Source organism: Urocampus carinirostris, chromosome 15 (genome assembly GCF_059441175.1).
Source record: "Urocampus carinirostris isolate Australia breed hairy pipefish chromosome 15, RoL_Ucar_1.0, whole genome shotgun sequence".
Taxonomy (NCBI): domain Eukaryota; kingdom Metazoa; phylum Chordata; class Actinopteri; order Syngnathiformes; family Syngnathidae; genus Urocampus; species Urocampus carinirostris.
This window is the reverse complement of record NC_142363.1, coordinates 5,913,846-5,938,821: the sequence shown is the minus strand read 5'-3', so window position 1 is coordinate 5,938,821 and position 24,976 is coordinate 5,913,846. Positions and strand designations below refer to the sequence as shown.

Sequence of the window (24,976 nt, the reverse complement as noted above, 5' to 3'; positions counted from 1 at the left end):
GCACATGCGCTAACCACTGCGCCGCTGTGCTGCCCTTATTTTATTTTGTTTTATTCTATTCTATTCTATTCTATTCTATTCAGCAGTTGTGCATCACCATTATTATAGGGTTTAAACATATGTTAATTTATGAACATCCCTCTCTGTCCTCCTCAGAATATTTTTGGCGATGAACTATTATTTTGTCCTTGCTGGTGCCCAGTAGACAAGTCCTCATCCATGTAAAATCTCTATAATTAGCTTTCATAATTTCTTATGGTTAAATTTTTTTTATTTCATTTTTTTGGTTTGAACAAATTTATTGACACTAATAACAGAAAACAATCTTGACAATCTCAACAGCAATCAAGCACATTCACGATATTATATTTCAAGATGACGTTTAACAGCAAACACAATTTAAGGTTTTTGGTTTGAACAAATTTATTGACACTAATAACAGAAAACAATCTAAAACAGGTTGAAGCAAACCTGCGTAATCTTAAACTACGTATGACTGGTCGATAACCAAAGTTACCCGTGTTGCGTGCAAGTACTTTTTAATACAGTTTAATTTTTGGCGTCACAGCTCGAAAAAGACGCACGTTTTGTTTTTGTTTTGCACAAAGCCAGCGACGCATACGAAGCTTTTGTGATGTCCGAGCGCGCAGCACAATGTCACCTTTATTGAGCCGTTCGTAGCGATGACGTTGGGGCTATATAAACTTCGCCCTACGTCAATGGATGTTTTTACACCTTCAGCAGCACGGATCTCTGTGTTTGCAAGCGTTCTTATATCGCTGAAATCTGAGCAGTGACTTCGTGTCTACTACTACTTCTGGTTCAGTGAAAAGAGAAGACCAAAACATGTCTGACATGGAGCAAGTGTGAGTTAAGACTTGGAAAATGTTCAGCAAATGGTGATATTATTTGTTAAATATAGTGGTTTTTTTTTGTTTCTCTATACTCTTTCAAAAAGCTGTCATACAATTTCTGATCTAATCTTCAAAGTTGTATGGTCACCCTCACTTTCGAATTCTAACTTCACAATTGCCAAATATAATTCAAAGTTACTGCAAGGGCGTAGTTTAGGCATGGACAAAGGGGGACACGTCCCCACCAATATTAGAATTAGAATTACAATTGTCTTTATTTTCAATTATATCAACAAACGTAATATAAATTCAGTTATACAGCCCTTTACAACAATCATTTTTGTGTATTAAAGTGATTCACAGTTATAACCGGATAAATAAGTACAAAACGAACAAAAACTAAAAATAACAAAACACAAAAACAATCACAATCACAATTTCATGAGGTAGTTTAGTTTTTTTAGATGTTTAATTTGGCAACAAAGGAGAAAGAAACCATTTTTTTTGCAAGATATGTTTTTAATTTTAGACAGTAATTGTTTAATACACAGTACAATATTTTAACTTAAAAAAACTATGTCCCAACCAATGCCAAGACCAAATTTACACGCTTGATTTATTAGCAGTCATGATTTCTGATAATCTTCAAAAGTGGTATGTCTCCTTCACTTTATAATAATTTCACAATTGCCAAATGGTAATAAAAGTTATCTCAAGGGTGTAGTTTTGGTATGGATGGAAGGACGTTTCCCCACCAATATCAAGCAATCATTGTTTTGTACACTAATAGCTGATCGCTTTAAAAAAAAACACTTTGCTCGAATGTCAAGACCAAATTTACACCCTTGATTCAAAAGTAATATTTTCTGATAGTCTTCAAAGGTGTTATGTCCCCCTCACAATTTTTGCTGTTGACAATATTTAACTTATACTGTAATACCACAATGTTGCATGCCTGCCAAATATTAAATCAAAGAATTGTGTTTGACATTGAATTGTATCATTGTTGCAAAACATTGAATGAGATTCGACTTGGCACTCCAAGATAAACATATAATTAACACTTTCAATGGCCGAATAAGATAAAATCAGGAATTACCTCCAATCAGTAATAAATAGGTAAAACATATTAACAACATAGTGCCTAGAGACTGGACAAAATCTAATAATGAAATAAAAACATAATAACCATAGCACAATGAAAAGTGCAATAACATTTATTCAGTAGGAACTAAAATCCCTAAAAGTGTTGCAAGATAATGTATTTTTGATTTTGGGAACTTTTTTAGGATGGTGATGGTCTTAGGGAAGAGCTGTCTCTTAGCCTGTTCTTGTTATAAAACAATTTAGAGTATCAGCATCGTTTTGGTCCTTTTAAGGATAACATTTTGAGGTTCCATTCTTCTGAACAGTAAAAATCAGTTTAGTAACTACTGGCACTGAAATGTGGGAGTTTCAATACATACAAAAAAACAAGATTTTATATTAGCCTATTTTTTTCTCCCCAAAATTTGCCTGGAAACTTAATTTACAAAGGCAAACAAAGGCTATATTTTTGTTTTGTTTTTTTCTTGAGAATTTTATTGGCTATTTGATACGTGATCACCCTGGAGAAGAAAAGCTGTCTGTCTGTGTTTCATTGGAATTTCAGCAAAATCACACGTTTTTATCATCCTCGTAAATATTTTGCCTATTTATTCTGACATTCATTTTGGTCTTATTTTTAAAGTCTTTATTACATGTTTATCCTAGAGTGCCATGTATAGTCTTGTTGTAAACTGTTCACTATTGTAGTCAATGACACTAAATATATATAATTCCTGTATACTCAAAATGACAACAGTTGCTAGGGCAACTGACCACTCATTGCATCAGAAAGCAAATGAGCTGTGATTGTGGTTGTTAGCTGAGACTTTGAAGCCATTTTAGGTGGAAGGCAAGGAGTAAAATGGCTACCCTTTGTAATAGGTACAAACTAAAGATTTAAGCCAAATATTTTCAACATGACTCAAAACTAGGTTACAATTATGTGAACTGTTAGCAAGTAAAAATTTGCAACAGAAAATGATTCAGCAATACCAGCCTTTACAATAACACTTGACAGTACTTCCTCATACTTACCAACACTACTGTTTTATGCATTAGACCATCGATTTTCTCCCCATAAAAACACCTGCTTATTAAAAAAATATCTTTTTTTTTCCATATTCAAACAACAACAAAAAATCTTGAGTTAAGACTAGTATTTAGTCCATTGGTTCTCACTAGTCAGACTTTCAGACTTGAGGATCCACCATTCCACCTTGAATGAGAAGCTGTGACCCAAATGGAGACAACAATCCACTTCTCAATTCACCCAATAAAATAATTGTGCAGTTTTAAGCAGAAATGGTAGAATATATTAACCTTTTTTTTTTTACAAAAAAACCCCAGCAAAACTAAAACAACTTGTAAGTACTGTACATAATCACATAAAATCCTTAAAATTGTTTCAAAATAGCCACATACTAAAAGAAATTTGAAATCTTAAAGAGTTTACATCAATGCTTATAGTGAATTAAGGTTAGCATAATGGTAAAAAAAAATAATGAAAAAATCAAACAATTTACCATACCTTCCAGCTACACTTCCAGACACTTGTACACCATTTTCGTATTTTGCGATTGTTTCCTTCTGTGACTCGGTAGTTGTGATCACTGTTTTCAAGTTTTCCTTTCCCCTTATCACTAATGTTGTTGGACCCGTTTTTATTGGCAGAAAAGGGAAATTAAACCAACAAAAGCATTCCTAGTTCAATGGTGGGGTGTGTTGTTTGAGGGTCCTCAACAGGATATTTACTCCAATAAGTAGGTGCTTCCAATGCCCAACAGAGTTCAAAGAGCCTTCTGACTATTTTTCCATTGCTCCTATCTGTTTTTATCGTACCAATATTTTTCTAGGACTTACCACACATTAGGTAAGAGGAAACGGGGTGGAGGGGTTGGTTGGAAAGTGACTTTATGCTTTCTTCGCAGAATTTTAGCATAGCAAGAAAATAGTAAAAGTAAGAAAAGGTCTGTTATAAACCCAAACCCCCAAAAAGATGAAAAGAGTCTATTCGAGTGCATCTGAGATTCAAGTACTCATGAATGATCTGACGGAGGCTGCAATCATTAATTTCAGCCAGGTGATAACGACAGTAACACATTTTCAAATTCCGGACAGCACTTTTAACTCACTCAATAGCATAACCTATAGATATATGTTCAGAAGCATAGTGCTTGAGTGCCAAAATGTGAACAAATTTTCATTTTAAAAAAGTAATATTATGGAGGATTTGGCGAAGCTCATTATCAAGCCTCCGAGAATCATTTCAGTGGCTTTGATCAGAACTTTGCCCACATATCAAGGAAGCACAGCTTCCAAGCGTGCTTCCTATATCTGACGAATTAGTTTATGTAGGAGGCCCTATGTGGCAAGTAGATGTAGTGAAGCATTATGATTCGCGAGATTGGACATAGTAATAAGCAGTTAACTCTTCAACACAACTTTTTTCTTTCTAATTAATCCCTTCGTCATCGTCTGGTCAGAAGGATGAAGTTTTGCGAATGTCCACATGAATGCGAAAATAGATTGATCACGTCACCAAAAACAACTGGCTCTGAAAAGTTTTTGCAAAGTTTATCATAGTTCAATAATAACTCCAGTGTTTTTGCAAGCAGAGTGCACTTGTGTTTATAGAACGCATTGTTCGGAAATTGGAAGTATCACATGCAAAAAGAATAGCACAAAAGTTAAAGTTGTACTTGAAATGCATTCTTTCACAAAAAGCTGTTTTCCTCAGAAGTTTTCTTGGGAACGAGTATTTTCAAGAAACAATGTTCAACAATGTTCAGTGTTATTCAGTAAACAATGATAAAAGCTAGAAACATCCTTTTTTTTTCTAATGAAAGATTAAGGTTCAAGCTTTTGATATGTCCTAAGCCAATATAGGTACAAGACAAACGTTTCTGTAGGCCTTCAAAAATGAGTCATAATGGCAAAAATTGGCTGGCACCAGCCCTACCCATTTGAGAGACATCTAGCATTAAATGAGTTATTATTTCAATAATAAGTTTGCCAAAAGAAGTTCGCATATGCGTCTTTTAACTCCACTGCAGTGGCTGCTCCATTACCTGCTAACCTGCATGCAGGCAAATTTTAGGTGACAATTTTTAACAAACTAGTCTGACATCTTATTTGTTTTCCATAAGCCAAATGGGGGAGCGGTCAGTGCAAGATGACTTCCCCAATCTGAGTCAGCATAACAATCACATGGCCAAATTGTTAACTATGGAAATGTACAGTAAACTGAGGGAGAAGTGCACCCCCAATGGATTCACCATTGATGATGTCATTCAAACAGGCGTGGATAATCCAGGTACAAATTTATTCACTATGGTTATGAAAGGGGTTTATATATAATTGACAGGTTGCTATATTTAAAATGATCATAGGTGACACCTGTACCGTGTCTTCGGGCTGCGTTGCTGGAGATGAGGAGTCGTATGAAGTCTTCAAAGACTTGATGGACCTTGTTATCCAGGAACGGCATGGAGGGTACAGACCATCAGACACCCATAAGACTGACCTCGACCCAGAGCACCTGAAGGTAAAACGACTTTTACCCCCGGTGAAAAAAACCAATCCAATTTACCACATTTCTCTGCTTTATAAGGGTGGTGATGACCTCGACCCTAACTATGTCTTGAACGTCTTTGTGCGGGCCAGCCGAAGCATTCGCGGTTATTGCCTGCCGCCGCACTGCAGCCGGGGAGAGCGACGTGCCGTGGAGAGAATCACAGTTGAAGGTAACATGACCTGTTGCTCCACGAAAAAAAAATATAACGCTAACAGTGGTTCTTAACCTGGGGTACAGTAAGGCAGTCTCAGGGGTTCGGTGGAGCCTCTCCTACGGAAGTCAAGACACACCGACTTATATAATGTCTATGCGATGAAACGCCCTGCTTGACCATCAGTGGCTGCAGATGATCAAGTGACAATAATTGGCCAAATAATTTTGCATGTTCAGGAGTGACATGTTGTATGCATCTCCATTATCAGTATGCATGTACATTTTCAATCTCTCTCTATATATCTCTCATCTATCTCTATCTCTCCATCTATTTATCTTTTCATCTATCCATCTATAATCTATAAGCCATATCCCCCTTGTGGGAAGTGGCGAGAGTCACGAACACACTCAAATTCACCAATCAATCATTCCACTTCACTTTTCTAACCTGACACGAACATTAAGCCCAAAACAGGTGAGTTGCAGTGCCATGTAACCCTTCATAAGAAAAGGCCTGACAGCATATACTGGTGCACATCCAGTCTGATCCCACTTCAACCCGCCAGCATGCCCAAGCAGGCCACCCGTGAAGAAACATCTCATTTCAAAGACATTTAACCTACTATGATAAATTACCTTCATACCACACGCCTCTGAGCCAAACGTCACTTGGTACCATGTTCATAGTACATTGTGTAATTTCTCTTACTGGAATAAGACCTCTTACTATGTTGGGCAAAAAAGAAATAAATATGAATGATGGTTTTTCATCAATCGTGGAAAGGGGTGGGAGTCAGCGTCCTATTTGAATGATTTGCAATTCAAAGTTAAACCACTTGAGCATCGCACCTGCAATACTCAAGGAAGTTCAATGAAGGACAGATTTTCTTATGTTTGACAGCTCGTTCCTCATTATAATATATCAATCCACTGTCCCATCTCGAGTCTTTGTTCCTTTCCCAACTGCTTGGTTGGATTTGGAGTCTGACAAATGCATAGATAATTAAGTCTTTGATGTATTATTTTTTTTAGCTGGAGTCCTTGTTCAACGAAAAATGGAAATGAAATGAAGTAATTCTTCAGCTGAATGACGTTTGGGAATGTGACATTTGGGGTAGTCATACTGAATGACGTTTGGGTTAGGTCAAATTCATGTTCCAAAATATTCAACGATGAAACCCTGGTGATATGCTTTACCCTGGTCAAGTAGTGAAAACCAGTCATAACCTTTTACGAGTTGATCAGATCCTGGATTCAGCGAAGTGAGTGTCGGTCTGGCACTCTCTTGTTGTTAAGGAGATGGCAGTCGATGCACATGTGTAGGGACCCATCCTTCTTCCTCATACAAATGACAGGCGCAGCATAGGGGTGTCTCGGACTTCCCTTTTAGTCCAAATGTTTCCATCTGATAACTCACATGTAATTTAGTTTGGCTGCATGGTTTGCAGAGGATACATTTTCACCTGAAAAGGAAAAGTTTTCACCTAATTCATTGTTTGGTGTTTGATTTGCACATACTCCGACAGCCACTCCATCTTAAGTGAACCACATTTCTTTTTAAGCTTGGCTTGGCAAGTAGATGTGTCACTGCCTGTTTGTTTTGCCATAAGTTCGTGTATGCTGCTCTAATAACTTGCTAACTCACGATGTCAAATGTCAATGCTATGATTGGCTCCGTAGCGCAAGGTAACCTTATATATCATAGGACAGACACCTGTCACTTACCACTATACCTACTATTTCAAGCATAACGCAAAAAAATTGTTTATTTTATTTTTATGCAATGCATGGATTTACTTTTGCACAAAGATGTGAGACTACTATACATGCAGCTCAGAGGGAACATTGGTCGTAAATTTGAAAGCAAACAATAACAACAAAAACTTTATATTACACTATAGTAGGGGTTCGGTGAATGCGCTCATGAAACAAGTTTGGTAGTTTTAACAGTGTTAAGAATCAAACACATATTGCCATCAACTGTATTAAATCTTGCAGCTTTGGATTCACTAACTGGAGAACTGCAAGGGAAATATTCCCCGTTGAAAAACATGAGTGAGGAGGAGCAGCAGGAGCTAATTGATTCAGAGATGCTGTTTGAGAAGCCAGTGTCCCCTTTGCTGCTGGCCTCAGGGATGGCCCGTGATTGGCCTGATGGCAGAGGCCTTTGGTGAGTGTTAATATTCTAGTATTTCAGCAATGAATGCAAAATTTTGATGGTCGTCATGCCACCAATTCTTGCTGCACAGGCACAACGACGACACGACATTCCGTATTTGGGTAAATGAAAGGGATCATTTACGAGTGATTTCATGGCAAAAAGGTGGCAACATGAGGGAAGCGTTCACTCGCTTCTGCACAGGTCTCAAAGAGGTTTGATAACTTTTGATGGATTTGGAGGCTGACAAAAGCATGGATAATTAAGCACCCTGGTGTATTTTTTTTCAGCTGGAGTCCTTGTTAAAAGAAAAAGGGGAGGAATTCATGTGGAATGAACATCTCGGCTACATCCTGACATCCCCATCCAACCTGGGTACTGGTCTACGTAGTGGTGTCCACGTGAAGCTTCCAAACTTGAGCCAACACCCAGAGTTCGAGGAAATTCTCAATCGGTTGAGGCTTGAAAAACGCAAAGCTGGTAAATAGTCGTTTAAAATAGAAAAATGAATGATAATTTTCAAGTTAAAATTGATGATTTAAAGTTTTCAAAATTCTGTCAATCTTTTTTTCCTTCACTGGCTTTGAATCACTTCAGGATAACATAAAACCCTGAAATAAGAAAATGTAATTTGTCATAAAGGTGGTTTGGACACTAATGGAGCGGACGGGGTTTTCGATATATCCAACACGGACCGACTGGGCTTCTCCGAGGTGGAGCTGGTGCAGATGGTTGTCGATGGCGTCAAGCTGCTTGTAGAGATGGAGAAGAGATTGGAGATACAGGAGCCTATCGACAACCTTATACCTAGTGTGAAGAGGTAAAACCAAATTACATTGTAAGACTAAGTCCAGTTCTACACGTATAATGCTACATTTCTATCCAGTATTGCTAAAGAACCAGAGGAAAAACCTCAACCTGAGCGAAAGAAGCTCTCTGCTGAAGAGGAGTTCCCAGATCTCAGTCAGAACAACAATTACATGGCCAAGAACTTAACCCTGGAAATGTACAAAAAAATGAGGGAGAAAACTACATCTAATGACTTTACCATAGACAACGTCATCCAGACAGGCGTGGACAATTCTGGTAGCTAGCGTTCTTATTTTTTAACAGGATATTTTTGGGCATTTTAATGATTTTATTGCAAAATACTTTCAGGTGATCCTTTCGTCATGACTTTGGGATGTGTGGCCGGAGATGAAGAGTCATATGAAATCTACAAAGACTTGATGAACCTTGTGATTCAGGACAGACATGATGGTTACAAGCCAACTGACAAGCACAAATCCGATCTCAACCCAGACAAACTCAAGGTAAGCAGGCCCAGAATCTTGATTTGAAAGACAGTCTTGAATATATTGACAATGAATGTGACTTTAAAGGGAGGCGAGGACCTGGACCCTAATTACGTTCTGAGCTCCCGTATTCGTACCGGTCGCAACATCCGTGGCTTCTGCCTGCCACCACATTGCAGTCGAGGAGAGCGCCGCGCTGTGGAACAGCTCGCGATTCAAGGTAATGAGGGATTTTGAGCGCTCGAATAACCCATCATTAATGCCTCTGATATGAAAGTGTGAAAACAGTGCTTTGGTGCTCTTGTAGTTCTAGAGTCACTGACTGGAGACCTGCAAGGCAAATACTATGCCTTAAAGGACATGATGGAAGCGGAACAGCAGCAGATGATTTATGACCACTTCTTATTTGAAAAGCCAGTGTCTCCTTTACTGCTGTCTTCAGGGATGGCTCGTGACTGGCCTGATGGGAGAGGCATATGGTAATGAGAATTTTGTAATTTCATATCCTGAAATATTCCATTGCATGGTCAAAACAGGTTTACGTTTAAAACTGCACCACACTGTCATTTCTGAACTAAATTAAATCAAATCTGTTATTGAAGCAGTTGTTGACTAATGGAAATGTTATGCTGACGCCCATTAGAAACCTTAATTTTAATTTATTTAGTAATGCTTATGTATCTGGGCACAGTGGTTAATTTGGGACATTTTCATCCAAAGGTATAATGAATACAAAACCTTCCTGGCTTGGGTCAATGAAAAGGACCATTTGAGGATAATCTCAATGCAAAAAGGAGGCAACATGAAAGAAGTCTTCACCCGCTTCTGTGATGGACTGGCAGAGGTTTCTAATAAATATTTAACTTTTGTTTATTTGGGTGATCATATATTTACTATCAATGATTTGATTTTGTTTTAGATGGAGTCATTGTTGAAGAAGAAAGGTCATGTTTTTATGTGGCATGAGCGCCTTGGGTACATCCCAACGCACCCATCCAACCTGGGAACTGGTCTCCGTGCGAGTGTTCATGTCAAGTTGCCCAACTTGAGCAAGCACCCAGAGTTTGATGAGGTTCTTAGGAGACTGAGGCTGCAGAAACGTACACTTGGAACAGGTAATAGTAAGTGTTGAGTTGATCAACAAGAAATCTTAAGACTATGAAATTCACCAAGAGCTTGCTTCTGTTGACCAGGTGGCGGGGATACTGCTGTTGTGGATGGAGTCTTTGACATCTCCAACATTGACAGACTGGGTTACTCTGAGGTTAAACTAGTGCAGATGGTGGTCGATGGGGTTAGGGTGGTGTTAGAGATGGAAAAGAGGTTAGCAATGGATGAACTTATTGATGACCTAATGCCTAGCAACATTGAGCTGAAGGGACTGACAGCAAAGGACGAGTTTCCAGATCTCAGCAAGCACAACAACCACATGGCTAAAATACTAACTTTGGACATGTATAAGAAACTGAAGGATCGTACAACCCCAAATGGCTTTACCATCGATGATGTTATCCAGACTGGTGTTGATAACCCAGGTACTCTAAACATACAAGAAATTTGAGTTTGATTGGTGCAACTTGTCAAGGTTCACAGTATTTAACATTAAACAGGTCATCCCTTCATAATGACTGTTGGATGTGTGGCGGGTGATGAAGAATCTTACGAGGTCTTCAGAGAGCTGCTGGACCTTGTGATTGAAGACAGACATAAAGGTTACAAAGCCAAAGACAATCACAAGACTGATCTCAACCCAGAAAATCTGAAGGTCGAGCATCGTTTCACACCTAAACGGGTATGATTTTAAATGCATGTCAAAAATTACCTGTAATATGCCTTAGGGTGGTGACGATTTGGACCCAGAATACGTTCTGAGCTCCAGAGTCCGAACAGGCCGCAGCATCCGTGGTTTCTGTTTACCCCCGCTGTGTAGTCGTGGCGAAAGGCGTGCTCTTGAAAAGCTTGCAGTTGAAGGTAAAGTGCAGAATAATTATTTGGTTCATGATTCCCAAGTTACCACACTGTTTTCCAAACAGCCCTGGATTCTTTAAGCGGAGACCTACAGGGCAAATACTACGCCTTGAAAAACATGACTGAGGAGGAGCAGCAGCAGCTCATTGATGACCACTTGCTGTTTGATAAGCCAGTATCCCCCCTTCTGCTGGCTTCAGGCATGGCCCGCGACTGGCCTGACGGCAGAGGCATATGGTAAGACGCAACATTAGAGAAAATCTTGGGTGCATTAGACCTAAAATAGAAAAACAAATGCTTTCTTTTAAGGCACAATGATAACAAGACATTCTTAGTGTGGGTGAATGAGGAAGACCACTTGCGGGTGATCTCTATGCAGAAGGACCACAATATGAAGGAAGTGTTTACCCGCTTCTGCAGCGGACTCACAGAGGTTTATAGAAATCTTACCGTCGGATAGTCAAACATTTTACTATATGATAACCTAATAACTGTCTTTTTAGATCGAGTCTTCAATTAAGCAGAAGAATGAAGCTTTCATGTGGAATGAGCACCTTGGTTATATCCTGACTTGTCCATCTAACCTGGGCACTGGTCTACGTGCCGGAGTGCATGTGAAACTTCCAAACATGAGCAAACACCCTGAGTTTGAGGAAGTTCTTAGAAGGTTGAGGCTTCAAAAACGTGGAACTGGTAATCAGAATATTGATTAAAAATTCATTATCTACCATTTACGTTATTATCTGTCTTAACAAAATAATTGGACTCACACTGGATCATTTAAATCACGTGTGCTCATCAGGTGGAGTGGACACAGATGCTGTGGATGGTGTCTTCGACATCTCCAATGCAGACAGACTGGGTTTTTCCGAAGTTCAACTGGTCCAGATGGTAGTTGACGGCATCAAACTTCTTGTGGAAATGGAGAAAAGGCTGGAAAAGGAAGAGCCCATCGATGAGTTAATGCCAGCCGACCTTCAGCTTCATGTCTTCTCCGCAGAGGAAGAGTACCCTGAGCTCAGTCAGCACAATAACCATGTGGCCAAGTTCTTAACTTTGGAAATGTACAAAACGCTGAGGCAGCGTTGTACCCCCAATGGCTTCACCATAGATGATATAATCCAGACAGGCGTGGACAATCCAGGTAGAACACAATAAAGCGCACATACACTGGGGCCATCGTGCCGCGCCCAAGCATGCATGCTGCTATAGAGTTTAGAGGTAGTGTTGAGTGCATTAAGCATGGCACGAATCCCCAGTTGGTCACGCTTGGTAGAGGCGGGCCTGAGTACAGTAGGATTACCCAAACATGCCACGGCAGTAGTTGTAGTGCAAAATGTAACCAACGTGTGATGTTTAAAGTGAGTGGCCAGAACCCCAAAAAATGTTTCCACCTGTTGTTGGGTTTGATCTGCTTTGCGATGCTAGCTAAGAAACGCCAGCTAATAATGTCTTAATTTACTAAAAATGAGAACATATTTTTTGGAAGCAACTATGGCCGGGCACGGTTTGGTAAGTGTAGCGTGAATGCAGGTTGAAGTGGAACGAGGTAGAGGGGAAAGTCAAGCTGCGACACAGTCCAAAAGAATTCGCTTTAATGTGTGTCCACCCCGAGTTAAACAACATCTGTGTTTAGGTCATCCCTTTATCATGACTGTGGGCTGCGTGGCTGGAGATGAAGAGTCCTACACAGTCTTCAAAGACTTGTTGGACCTTGTGATTCAGGACAGACATAACGGATACAAACCAGGAGATATGCACAAGACTGACCTCAACCCAGATCACCTTAGGGTAAAGCGACATCTCAAGATTTGGTTTGTCAAGTTGACCTAATGTTTATTTGTTCTCAAGGGGGGCAACGACCTTGACTCAAAATATGTTTTGAGCTGCCGGGTCCGAACAGGCCGAAGTATCCGAGGTTTCTGCCTTCCACCACTCTGTAGTCGTGGAGAAAGGCGAGCTTTAGAGAAGCTTTGTAGTGGAGGTAATAACGGCTTTAGAAATGAGTGGTTTTGAAGAGAACTAGAGTTATTTTAGCTTTTTTTTCTGTAGCACTGGATGCACTGACTGGAGAACTGCAAGGAAAATATTACACCCTGAAGAGCATGACTGAGGAGCAGCAACAACAGCTAATCAACGACCATTTCCTGTTTGACAAGCCAGTGTCTCCTCTGTTGGTTGCCTCGGGTATGGCCCGTGACTGGCCTGATGCTAGAGGAATCTGGTAAGGGTGTCATGTCTGTTTTCATTTTGACCAGAATAAAAAAAGATGAGTTACTAGTATCAATGCTCGTTTTAAAAGGCACAACGACAACAAAACGTTCCTGGTGTGGGTGAACGAAGAAGACCATCTGCGAGTAATTTCAATGGAGAAAGGTGGCAACATGAAAGATGTTTTCACACGCTTTTGCACTGGGCTCAAAGAGGTTTGTGTATTAACTAATGCTAACACTTACCGGAGGGTCTGAATTGGTTATTTTATTTATTGACTTGTTCCTGTTTAGATTGAAGCCGTGATCAAAGAGAAAGGTGAAGCATTCATGTGGAACGAGCATCTGGGGTATATTCTGACATGCCCCTCCAACCTGGGCACCGGTCTGCGTGCTGGAGTCCACGTCAAACTTCCAAACATGAGCCAGCACCCCAAGTTTGAGGAGGTTCTCAAGAAACTTAGGCTCCAAAAACGTGGAACAGGTACATTGAATTTGTAACTTTGTTTATCCAAGTATACTGAACGAATTAATTTGTCAGGTGGTGTGGACACTGCTGCCGTGGATGGAATCTTCGACATTTCAAATGTTGACAGGCTGGGCTTCTCTGAGGTGCAACTTGTCCAGATTGTTGTAGATGGTGTCAAATTGCTGGTTGAGATGGAGAAGAAGTTGGAAAAGGGGGGTTCAATCAACAACCTGATGCCTGGCAAACTAAGAATGAAAAAGCTTGCTCCTGAGAACGACTTCCCTGATCTCTCTATGCACAATAACTACATGTCCAAATTCCTAACACTGGACCTGTACAAAACACTGAGTGAGCGCAAGACCCCCTACGGCTTTACCATAGACCGTGTCATCCAATCAGGTGTAGATAATCCAGGTAGGTTACAAATCCAATCCGGTCCGTGGTCAGTCTGCCAATCTTTCTGTATTTGTTTTCAGGTAGCCCATTCTCTATGACTATGGGCTGTGTGGCTGGTGATGAGGAGTCATATGAAGTCTTCAAAGAACTGCTGGACAAAGTCATAGAGGATAAACACGGGGGATACAAGCCAACAGACGTGCACAAAAGTGACTTCAACCCAGAGAGCCTTGCGGTACAACTCATTTCCTTTTACCACACAAGACTTTGACTTATGTGTGATGTAATATCCTTCGTTAAAATCAAAGGGAGGCGACGATCTCGACCCCAACTATGTACTGATTTCCCGTGTCCGAGCCGGTCGCAACATCCGTGGTGCCTGCCTGCCGCCACAATGCACCCGTGGAGAGAGACGTCTTCTTGAGCAGCTCTTTATCGAAGGTAGTTGTTTGGACCTTGTTGGTTTGGGATGTGGCACAAATGTGAACCTGGGTTGCTTCTGCAGTTCTAGGTTCGCTGACAGGGGAACTGAACGGAACGTATCTGCCATTGAAGAGCATTTCAGAAGCAGATCAGCAGCAGATGATAGATGACCACATGCTGTTTGAAAAACCAACGTGTCCTCTCCTAGTTACAACAGGGATGGCCCGGGACTGGCCTGATGGTAGAGGCGTCTGGTGAGACAAAAAGCCAGTCTCCTTTGGACAAAAATCTTGGGGGCCCAATTTGAAACTTTCATTTTTCTCAAAAGGCACAACAGCGGCAAAACATTCTTGGCGTGGGTTAATGAAGAGGAGCATGTAAAAATTATATCCATTGAGAAGGGAGGCAACATGAAAGCCGCGTTTACTCGCTTCAGCAGCGGAATTCAAGAGGTTGGATGATAAAAAAGCTTCCATTAGTCAAACATGGTGTCGACTGATTTCATGGTGTTGACTAATTTCTTGTTTCAAATATTTTTTATTGCTTTTATAAACCAAATTATAAACAAGATGTTACAACATGTCATTTATACAAGAAGAAAGAAACAAAAAACAAATCCGAACATGAACCCCAAAACACCCCCCAGCCCCAATTATTGACTAATTTCTTAATGCTGGTCTTTCTTTAGGTGGAGTCTAAACTCAAGGAGAAAAATCTGGAATTCATGTGGAACGAGCACCTAGGCTACATCCAGACCTGCCCATCTAACTTAGGCACAGGGTTGCGTGCCGGTGTGCACGTGAGACTCCCTAACATGAGCAAACGACCGGAGTTTGAGGAAGTCCTTAAAAGGCTGAGGCTTGAGAAACGCGCTACCTGTATACTTGCCGCCTTTAGTCCAAATGATGTCAGCTTCTGGTCACCCATTAACATTTTGAAATCTCTTCTCTTATAGGTGGGCATGATGCTGAAGCAGATAATGGAATCTTGGACATTTCTAACTCTGACAGACTGGGCTTCACTGAAGTGCAGCTCGTCCAGGTGGTAGTTGACGGCATAAAGGTACTGGTCGAGATGGAGAAGAGACTCGAAATGGAAGAGAGTATTGATGATTTGATGCCAGTCCAGAAGTAAAATCACTGACAACTACTGTCAATAACATTTGTCTTTTTTTTGTGTTGAATTTGCTGTTGTAATTTCAAATAAAGCCATTAAACGCTCGAGTGAAAAGTTGTGTTTGTATGATTAAGCTTGATCATTGAATAATGCTCATTTAAAAATGTTCTAAATCTCTTGTGGCAGGGTTCGTACACATTTTTCATTCAAGCACTTTTTTAACGACGTTCAAAGCCAATTTTCAAATTTCTCCAGTACCATTAAAAGAAGGAACCCGGTGTGAATCATGTATTTTTCAGAGCCAAATATATCTGCAATTTACCTGTGCTAAGTTGTATAATCTTTATTTCGATCTTGAGCAAATTACCAATACATTTGGTTTTGAGAGGTGTGTGAAAATTACTGAATTTTTCAATCATTTTTAGTTGCAGTTTTATATTACTACCTTAATTTTTGCATGGTCCATTATAAATGTCCACAATTGATACGGTAATCCTTGCACTAATACACATTTTATAGTGCATGCTCCTGTTCGCTAGGGTGAATCCGTAGGGACGATGACTTCATACGACAATGCCATACAAACTTATTTCAGCTGCCGTAGTGATAGGCGAAAGCAACTGCAATCAAAACGCGCTATTGTTTTGCTCCAGTGTCATATGACAATGCCATACAAACTTATGTCCGTTGCCGTAGTGATAGGGAAACCAACTGCAATCTTGTAGGGTCTGTCAACTCAACAATGCTGGGAGAAAAGTGGTTTACAGCTTGTATGTCGACAAGTAATGTCCAAGTGATTAATTTGTGGAGTAATTTGTTGGTTTGGGAAAGCGCATTGGTCTTTGACACCTAAATTCCCTGGAATAAGAGGCAAGAGCCAAAAGGAAATGCTTGTTTGGGTGTCTCACGATCTAGTACTACGTTAGCAATGGAAAAAATAGGATGAGTGCAGATCAGTGTAATAAAAAATGGAAAACAAAAACATAAATATGAATAGATGTTGAGCAGTTCTTAAATGGTAAACGGTATTTTGACAGTGCTTTTCAAATCACTTAGACCTCCGAAAGTACTTAATGTGCTTAACACCCATTCACACACCGATAACAGCAACAGGCATGCAAGGCGCCTGCCTTCTTATTGGGTCCAAGGACACTTTGACATTTAACTCTTCAGGAGCCGGGAATCATACTTGCAATCTCTCAGTCCCAAGGAAAGCACTTTACCATGCATTGTTTTGGGATGTGCGAGGAAATCCCACACAGGTACGTGAAGTACATGTGAACTCCAGCAAGGCTGGTAGGATTTGAACCCAGCTGAAGTGCTTACCAACTAATTGCTGTGCTGTCGGGTCTAGGATCAAATTGTAAAGTTCAAACCAGGAATGGATACAAGACAATTTCACTGTATTTGCACATGTTATGGAGCACGGTGGAAGCAATATCAAAATGGAGAGAGCATATAACCACAGTAAACCTACCAAGAACTTTGGCGCAAACAAGTCGTGTTTATTTGTATAACCTTTACAAGAAGCCTCAAAGAGCTGTACTGCCTACAGATTATTACACCACCCCCTGATCTTAAACCTACATGAGGGCAAGGAAAAACGTAGAACCTTAGCATGACGAAATTAAGAAACCCTAAAGCAGAAATTTTAATTATTAACCTTTCAAATATAACTAATAAGAGAAGCAACCAAGAGAACAAGGATCACATTGGATTGCACGCTGTACACGACGGCAGGTAGACTTACCCTTTGATGAACAACTGGGACAAAAGTTCCCCAGCAACACGGTAAGCAAAGTTCCAATTACCCTAAGCTGAAATGACCGCTATGCATTCACTGATTACTACAATTGCTGTCTGTTTTCAAACGGGAAGCGCCATCGTTTTGCTTCTCATAGTCATCCGGGTACGTGACAGCTCTTGGGAATATGAAGTCAAACTCAACTTTGAAAACTATTTTCTCAAGATCCATGGCGCGTGGAATATTCTGGAACATAGCTACATGATTGTCAAGAGGACCATTACAAATTCTGTGCCAAATTGGAAAAACTAGTCTTTTGTGATCCCATTAAGGAAAATAATTAATTCGAAGCTAACAATAAAATATGTTTAAAGTATTGCATGATACATGCTAGACACGTTAATTTGGGTGGGAAACCGTTAGCACTACCTGCTGGCCGAATCGGTAACAACCAAATTAGATTTTAAATTAATATAGTCAAGTCATGTTTATTTGTATAGCCCCTTAATCACAAGAAGTCTCAAAAGGGCTTCACATAACACAGACTACAGTGGGACCTCGCTACTTCACGGTTCGACGTTCGCGGATTCAGAGCTTCGCGGTAATTTTTTTTTATTTTTTATTTTTTCAGGGGGGTCGCTACTTTTTGCGGGAATCCCCCTCGGCCGATGACCCTAGCACGGCGTGCCGTTCTTGTTTCCCGGTGTTGTGCCCAAATCCGACTCCTGTACAGAATCCTCCCCCCGTCGCGTGAACGCGCATTCTGCTGCGCTTCAGACAAAAGCGAACGTATTCTATATAATACGCTTATTGAAACCATAAAGCGAGCTAATTAAAATAATTGGGCAATCGTAGTCTATATAATGCGTTCATTTAAACAATAAAGCGCGATCGTATTCTACAAAATGCGTTTGTTAATGCGGATGAAAAAGTCACCAACGTCACGACTCCCCCTCGGGCCGCGATGGCTCTACATGGCGCTACAAGGCCCTCGATGGGGGGAAAGGGGTAGGGGGGGGGGCTGTGGGGGTTAGGGGGCAGTGAAGCGGAAGCCGCGTGGACCCAGCAGTGGCAGCCGTGGGCTACCAGTACGATCAGTACAGCCAGAGAGGGTCGAGAGCCTTCCCGACTTAGGCCCCGGTCACACAGCCGTTTGCGTCTGTATCGCGGGTAAAATTTTGCGTTTTTTTTTTTTTGCCCGCGATGGAAAATGCGCAAAATTGGCCAACCCGCTGTTCATCGGTGGTATGCCCGCAAAACAGACGCCGGCGACTGTTCCGCTTCCTCATCGCGTCATTTCCGCGTCATTTTCTTGTGTGGACCACGGGTATAAAAGCTGCCGAGCCGGCGTTATGCCGAGAAATGCATCCTTGCCGAGATTTGCATCCCCTCGCTACTACAACCACTTTTACCTCGTTTTATCTCACTTTTATATCACTTTTAGGGAATTTAATGGCGAACATATAACCAAAACCACTTCGTCTTGCATTTGTTGGGAATGTAATACAACTTAAACCATTCCGTCTTTGTATTTGTTGTGAATGTAATCGAACGGTAATGCACGCCGTATACAAATCACTTTTGAGCAGGTAACATGTTTATTTTGCCTTTTTCTATTCAAATCGCTCGTATTGAAACTGTTATGCACTCTACCATAAAGCTTATTTCTGCATAATAAGCTTTACGGTAGAGTGCGATCTCAAAGCGTTCAATAGCGTCCGCTTCACAGGCAGAAATTTCTGGCCGTGATTCAGCCTCGATACAGACGCAAACGGCTCAAAGACTATTATGCATACGGCGGTGAAGCGGAAGCCGCACCAAAACCGCGCGCCGGTGATGAAATGAAATGAAATGTTTATTGAAGGTATTGTTACATTAATCAAAACATGACACAAAGAAAAAACTAATGCTGAGAGTGAGCATGGCCAAATATGGTCACCTTACGCCCCCCCCCTTAAGGAAATTTGACAGATCTGTTTCTGCCAACCTTTGCTTAAAGGTTTGCACCGTATTTGCACTAATAACCCGGTCAGGCAAAAAATTCCAAATTTTTGGTATCCTGAAAGAAATAAAGTTGCTGGTAGGTCTAGGCACCCGTAACTTATATCTGTGACCACGTAAACCATCAACAAGACAGAACTCAAAAAATTGATCAAAAGGCACATCGATCATTCCATGCAGTACTTTGAACACAAAAATTAAATCAAATCGAATTGTGCCCAAATCCGACTCCCGTACAAAATCTTACCCCCCTCGCGTGAACGCGCATTCTGCTGCGCTTTCGACAGGCCGTCGCGCCCGAAAGTACCCGCGACGCGGGTTAGAGGCTCGCTTGCGAATAATAAGGATAAGCGGTGCAGATAATGAGATGAGATGAGATTTATTTTTTTTCTTTTTGAAGGGGCATCGCTCCTTTGCAGATTTTCACTTTTTGCGGGTGGTTTTGCTCCCCATTAAACGGGTCTAAAAAATAATAATTAAAAAAAATAATAATAATTAAAAAAAAAAAAATCTTTCTTTTTGAAGGTGCGCCGCTACTTCGCGGATTTTCACTTATCGCAGGTGGTTTTGGTCCCAATTAACCGCGAACTGAGGTCTTACTGTATCGCAAACTCCAGACAATTATTACACCATCCCTTGATCTATAACCCACATACAGATACAATTCAGATGCAAGGAAAAACTCAAAAACCTCAGCATGAGGAAAATCAGATGTTTAATTGTGCCTTGGTTCGATATTACAAGTCTTTTCAGGGCAGCCAAAGACAGGTGCTGTTTGTATTCTTACAACAACTGTATCTTGGGGCCCGCTAACTATTAATCAAGATGTTTTTCACTTTAGTGCTAGGAAGTAAGGTCACAAATTGGAGTCAGATGATTAATTGAAGTTTGTGTTGATTTAAAAAGAAATTCCAACAATTTCTGGTGACCCCCGACGTGACTGCAAGAGAGGTAAAAGAAGTCCGGGACTTCGAGAAAAAAACACAAGAGTCTGGGACTCGGATCTGGGATCCACGTGCACACCAGGTGACGACCTGATAAAGGAGCCACGCGTCCGACCGCTTTCCTCTTAGGCCCCACAGTGAAAACAATGTCAGCAGAATCCTTTTCAAAATTCTGCACATTGGCGATGCTAAATCATAAGAGGAAAGAGGAGTGGACCGGCGTAAAAGAGTAATAGTGTGGACGTCAGTATGGTTTAAAATCTGGGATTTAGCTACTAAAATAGAACTGTTCGTAGTTACGATACGATTTAAAATCTGGGATTTACGTATCTGTGTGGAAGCGGTGTGAGTGTGAAGTAAAATTGTTCTGCGTAAAAGTGATTAGGACACGCATGAGTGGATTGAAGAATGACGGAGGAAAATAAGTGTAATAGTGATCTTGGGTGTGGCACCGCAGACAAACGGGCGGAAGTATGTTCTGAGATTAATGGTCATATGCAAAGTTAGAAACGCAGCTGATTAGCGGGATAGAGAGTAAGAAAATTAAGAAGGAAAAGGAACGGAGTAAGAAACTTTTTAAAGTTAAAAAAGGATGATTTGTTCCGCGGAGAACCGGGAACATTGGACATTTCAAAGTTAGCGAGGCAACTGCAGAAGAAAGAAAGTAAAATGTTGGCAGATATCCGAGAAATGAAGGAGGATCAGAGTCAAGGCGGATGGCGACAACGTAACAAACTTAAAGAGAAATGAAGGAGGATCAGAGTCAAGGCGGATGGCGACAACGTAACAAACTTAAAGAGAAATGAAGGAGGATCAGAGTCAAGGCGGATGGCGACAACGTAACAAACTTAAGAAAGAAGTGAAAGAATTGGAAAAAGATAGATAAGGCATTCACCAGTTGGCGGTCATAGCGACGGCATTGGCAGTGATTACAGGGGAGGACATTGATAAGAGTGCGGAGAAAGAAAAGCAAGTAGTTGAAAAGCTGGAAGAAAAGACAGAATATTTGAGAGGCATTTATCCACAGTTGCTGGATTCGCGACAGTATGTCCTTGGGCCGCCGCCGTATTAGGCGGCGCCAGTCATGGCTCCGGTGATTACGTTGGGGGGGAAGAATGGTTTTAGATGTAGAAGGAGAGGATTCACACATGACACCAGCGACCATACAGTTGATCGAACAGGCTGTGAATAATGAGAGAAAAAGGTTGAGAGGGGAGCAGCAAGGAAGTGTAGAGTCGCCCGGGCTGACGCCCGGGCTGACGCCAGGGGCGGCGCTAGGTGGAAATGAGGGCACGGCAAGCACAGGAAGTAAGCGGACACCAAAATTAAGGAGAAAGGAGGCATCACGTAAGTTGTTTGAAGGAGAGTACAGAGTGAGGAAAGAGAAATGTGAGAGAAGGCAATGGCAGAAATACAGAATCAGGGGCAGGCAACACCTAGTGACATGGGTTGCCGTGACGAAGCGAAGGAAAATGATGATGATGACGATGAAGAGCTGATAAGAGAGCAGAGACAGATGCTTAGGGCTCTGAGCAGGGGAGGGGCACATAGCAATGAGGCAATTTATTACTGATAAGTAGGTGTCATTCTACATTGAATCCATGAGAAAAGATAATTGAATAGAATGAGGGGAAATTCAAATTAAAAAGTTTTTCACGTTACGTTCAATTAGGCATTTTTTATTTTATTTTTTTCAGATTTTTGATGCAGCGTGATAGTTTAAAATTTGAATTTGAGTGTGTTAAATGTTGATATGTATAGTTTGGGTAAATCAAGAAAACAATTTGTCAGTGGAGAAAGCATTTTGAAAAGACAATAAGGGGCAGATTAATCAATCCAGTGATTGGAACCGGGCAAATCAGCCAAATTTGAGATTTAGAATCCAAAATAGATTAACAATTCTGAAGAGGGAATTGATTAGAAAATATTTATTTGATAAAATGTTGTGATAACCTTATTGTATTAAATTTGTCTTTTTTTTTTGGATTGCCCACTGTCAGGATAGAATGCAGGGGACATGCAGCGGAGGGTCTCCGCAGTTGTGCAGTTGGCCACCAGGGTGGCGCTGTGGAGCTCTCGTCCGTCCTGCACGGCCCTCAATGCTCAACCCACGTTGACATTTTTTATGTATTTTTCATGTATTTTCAAATTTTGACATTTCCATCATGACTTATTGTGATGAGTTTCAAACAGGTGGCATTAGCTCAGGAGGTAGAGCTCTTGTCTTGGGATCAAGAGACCGCAGGTTCAAGTCCCGGCTACTCCGTGTTGTGTGTCGAGGTGTCCATGGGCAAGACACTGAATCCCTAATGCCCCCAATAAGGTCGGCGCCTCCCATGGCGGCATGGCCGCTTTTGGTGTGAGAGTGTGGCGTACGTCTTATTCGTTATGTCTATCGTGTGTGTACCTATCCTATCAGTTTCTGTTTTTTCATGTGTTTGTGTTTGTCCTACTCGTTGGGGAAAAAAAAGGCAAGGAAATTGCTCACAAAACCTTAATGGAGCGCTTGTATGAAGCAATCAATGGCCCTCACGAATTGGCAATTGTGAAGGTCGCGAAAGCCAACACCATGGTGGCGAAAGGTAATGAGAGGGCAGACGCCCTTGCGAAGGAAGTGGCCGGGTACATTCCACAGGGGGAGATGATGTTAGCATCCTCCGCTGTAGTTTGGGATGGCGAACCTCCAGATCTCCCAGTGGCCCCCGAGGTGGCACTGGATGAGATCAGGGAGGCACAAGGTAAGTCGTCGCCCGAACAAAAATCAGTGTGGATCGCGTCAAAAGCAGTCAGGCGATCGGATGGTCTCTGGGTGGGCCCCAGGGGTCAGCCGGTCCTCCCGGAAGGACAACTCATGACCTCAGTGTTGTCTGAGGCCCATACAGTGGCGCATGTGGGGCCTCAGGCAATGCTTCCCAAACTCCGTCAATGGTGGCACCCAAAGTTACAAGAGGTGGTCTGGCAGTTCGTGGCGGCCTGTGACCTATGCCAAACTTTTAATGCCAGGCCGACATTGAAACCTAAACCAGGGGCATTCTCTCCTGTGGCATGGCCTGGAGCTGAAATTGTCATTGACTTTACGGGCATGATTGACAGAGTAAATGGTAAGCGTTTCCTTCTGGTCATTGTGGATTCATATTCTTGTTGGCCAGAGGCTTATCCGTGTGCCAAGGAAGACACCACATCAGTGATTAAAGCTCTAGTGAATCATTATATCCCGACACATGGCTTTCCTGCATTGATTAGATCAGACAATGGTACTCATTTCAACAACAAAGCAATGGCTAAGGTTGAGGCCCTTTTGGGGCTGAAACATCGCTTTGGGTGTGTTTATCACCCCCAAGCCAAGGCAAAGTGGAAAGATTCAATAGGACTTTGAAAGAGAAATTGGCGAAAATCATAGCTCAAACCAAAATGACGTGGTTGCAAGCCTTGCCCTTGGCACTCCTAGTTGTCTGTCCATAAAATGACGGCAGTTGCGGAGGCGTCTTCGCCTTCCTTGGACTCGGACATCACTCCGTACGTCTACCTCCTGGTGCTTTCCCGGAAGTGGACTGAACCGCGCTGGAAGGGACCGTTCAGGGTTCTGGCTAGAACCTCACATGCCGTACAGCTGGACTCTAAAGGACACAAGTGGTATCATTACTCACAGTTGCGGCCGGCACCTGATTTTCTGCCTAATAAAGGTGAGCCTATGGGTTGACCGCCCGGACAGGCTGGTCAAGAGAGGGAAGGTAATAAGAATCGGATGAAAAAAACGTCAAATGGGATCGAACAAACAATACAATTGTAAACGCGTAAGTTTAGTCGTTTTTTTGCAAGTTGGTTTATGCTTTGTGTGGACAATGTTGGCATTTGAATTTTACTATACAGGATGAAAGGAGTGATGGAGTGAAGGAGAACCGAGTGATGGTGTACCATTCCTGTAATGGAATGGTATGGTATGGAGCAGAGCAAGATGGTGGTAAGACGCTGACACAGACACAACAATCACTGTTAAATCTGATTTGTAAACAACCGAAATGGGTGAACACTTGAGTGACAATTTTTAATTGGACACATCAGTGGAATGATTTGATCAATAAATTGGACAATTATCAGCCCCGATATCAAGACTGGCCGGTGAGATCCCCATCGATTCAGAGGGTGGAAAGACAAACAGGACAAGATTACTGGGACCAATATGAGAAGGGATCAACCTTGGATGGTCAAGTGGGCATATAATAATTTGTTGCGGTTTACAGTGGCTCCAAACACAATCACACAGATTAGTATCCCAATAAAAGCGTTGAGGGGTTTCCGAGAAGCATGGTATACATCTGCATGGATAGATATGTCGGAAGTAACAGGGGACATGTTTCCGCGTTACTGGTGGTACTTGACAGGACACGTGATGAAATTTGGTTGGGATGAGCTGATAACAACACAGGTAGGTGGAGTCCCCCTCAAAGTGACATAAGTAGGTACTGTAGGCACAAAGTAACTCTGAGTAAGGAGGGGGAGGTGTTAAAGTTAACAGTAGTTATGGGGAACAAGTCTATTGAATACCCACAGCGGGAGATAACGATTGTTAATGCGTCATGTTGGG

At 41.6% G+C, this 24,976-nt stretch overlaps 3 protein-coding genes and 1 pseudogene across 4 annotated transcripts; all 4 read left to right on the top strand.

The window, feature by feature from the left end:
* The first annotated feature begins 706 nt into the window (after positions 1 to 706).
* Positions 707 to 8,649, top strand: LOC148351401 (creatine kinase, testis isozyme-like). The gene is made up of 8 exons (XM_088354942.1): positions 707 to 866; positions 5,087 to 5,253; positions 5,330 to 5,484; positions 5,551 to 5,683; positions 7,666 to 7,837; positions 7,917 to 8,040; positions 8,116 to 8,305; positions 8,468 to 8,649. Exons 1-8 carry the CDS (start codon positions 847 to 849, stop codon positions 8,647 to 8,649), a joined length of 1,143 nt encoding a protein of 380 aa, XP_088211068.1. The 5' UTR covers positions 707 to 846.
* Positions 8,650 to 8,715: 66 nt separating this feature from the next.
* LOC148351400 (creatine kinase, flagellar-like) lies at positions 8,716 to 12,135 on the top strand (annotated as a pseudogene). Its single transcript, XR_015852807.1, has 13 exons — positions 8,716 to 8,911; positions 8,984 to 9,138; positions 9,208 to 9,340; positions 9,428 to 9,599; positions 9,841 to 9,964; positions 10,040 to 10,235; positions 10,314 to 10,655; positions 10,731 to 10,885; positions 10,959 to 11,091; positions 11,154 to 11,325; positions 11,398 to 11,521; positions 11,592 to 11,826; positions 11,859 to 12,135. The product of XR_015852807.1 is annotated as a creatine kinase, flagellar-like (transcript).
* Positions 12,010 to 13,935, top strand: LOC148351399 (creatine kinase, testis isozyme-like). Its single transcript, XM_088354941.1, has 7 exons — positions 12,010 to 12,232; positions 12,725 to 12,879; positions 12,940 to 13,072; positions 13,141 to 13,312; positions 13,391 to 13,514; positions 13,593 to 13,782; positions 13,895 to 13,935. The coding sequence occupies exons 1-7, from the start codon at positions 12,010 to 12,012 to the stop codon at positions 13,933 to 13,935; spliced, it is 1,038 nt and encodes a 345-aa protein (XP_088211067.1).
* On the top strand, positions 13,848 to 15,816 carry LOC148351398 (creatine kinase, testis isozyme-like). Its single transcript, XM_088353798.1, has 7 exons — positions 13,848 to 14,185; positions 14,248 to 14,398; positions 14,472 to 14,604; positions 14,669 to 14,840; positions 14,915 to 15,038; positions 15,275 to 15,464; positions 15,542 to 15,816. The coding sequence occupies exons 1-7, from the start codon at positions 13,959 to 13,961 to the stop codon at positions 15,718 to 15,720; spliced, it is 1,176 nt and encodes a 391-aa protein (XP_088209924.1). The 5' UTR covers positions 13,848 to 13,958; the 3' UTR covers positions 15,721 to 15,816.
* The last annotated feature ends 9,160 nt before the right edge of the window (positions 15,817 to 24,976 follow it).

What these genes read in the sequence shown, in the direction of transcription:
- LOC148351399 (XM_088354941.1), top strand. Translation starts at nt 12,010, where the DNA reads ATGGAGAAAAGGCTGGAAAAGGAAGAGCCCATCGATGAGTTAATGCCA. An exon ending in TCAACCCAGATCACCTTAGG is followed by an intron (nt 12,880 to 12,939) that starts GTAAAGCGACAT and finishes TTTGTTCTCAAG; the next exon opens with GGGGGCAACGACCTTGACTC. An exon ending in TTTGCACTGGGCTCAAAGAG is followed by an intron (nt 13,515 to 13,592) that starts GTTTGTGTATTA and finishes GTTCCTGTTTAG; the next exon opens with ATTGAAGCCGTGATCAAAGA.
- LOC148351398 (XM_088353798.1), top strand. Translation starts at nt 13,959, where the DNA reads ATGGAGAAGAAGTTGGAAAAGGGGGGTTCAATCAACAACCTGATGCCT. An exon ending in TCAACCCAGAGAGCCTTGCG is followed by an intron (nt 14,399 to 14,471) that starts GTACAACTCATT and finishes TTAAAATCAAAG; the next exon opens with GGAGGCGACGATCTCGACCC. An exon ending in TCAGCAGCGGAATTCAAGAG is followed by an intron (nt 15,039 to 15,274) that starts GTTGGATGATAA and finishes GTCTTTCTTTAG; the next exon opens with GTGGAGTCTAAACTCAAGGA.
- LOC148351401 (XM_088354942.1), top strand. Translation starts at nt 847, where the DNA reads ATGTCTGACATGGAGCAAGT. An exon ending in TCGACCCAGAGCACCTGAAG is followed by an intron (nt 5,485 to 5,550) that starts GTAAAACGACTT and finishes CTGCTTTATAAG; the next exon opens with GGTGGTGATGACCTCGACCC. An exon ending in GCTTGAAAAACGCAAAGCTG is followed by an intron (nt 8,306 to 8,467) that starts GTAAATAGTCGT and finishes TTTGTCATAAAG; the next exon opens with GTGGTTTGGACACTAATGGA.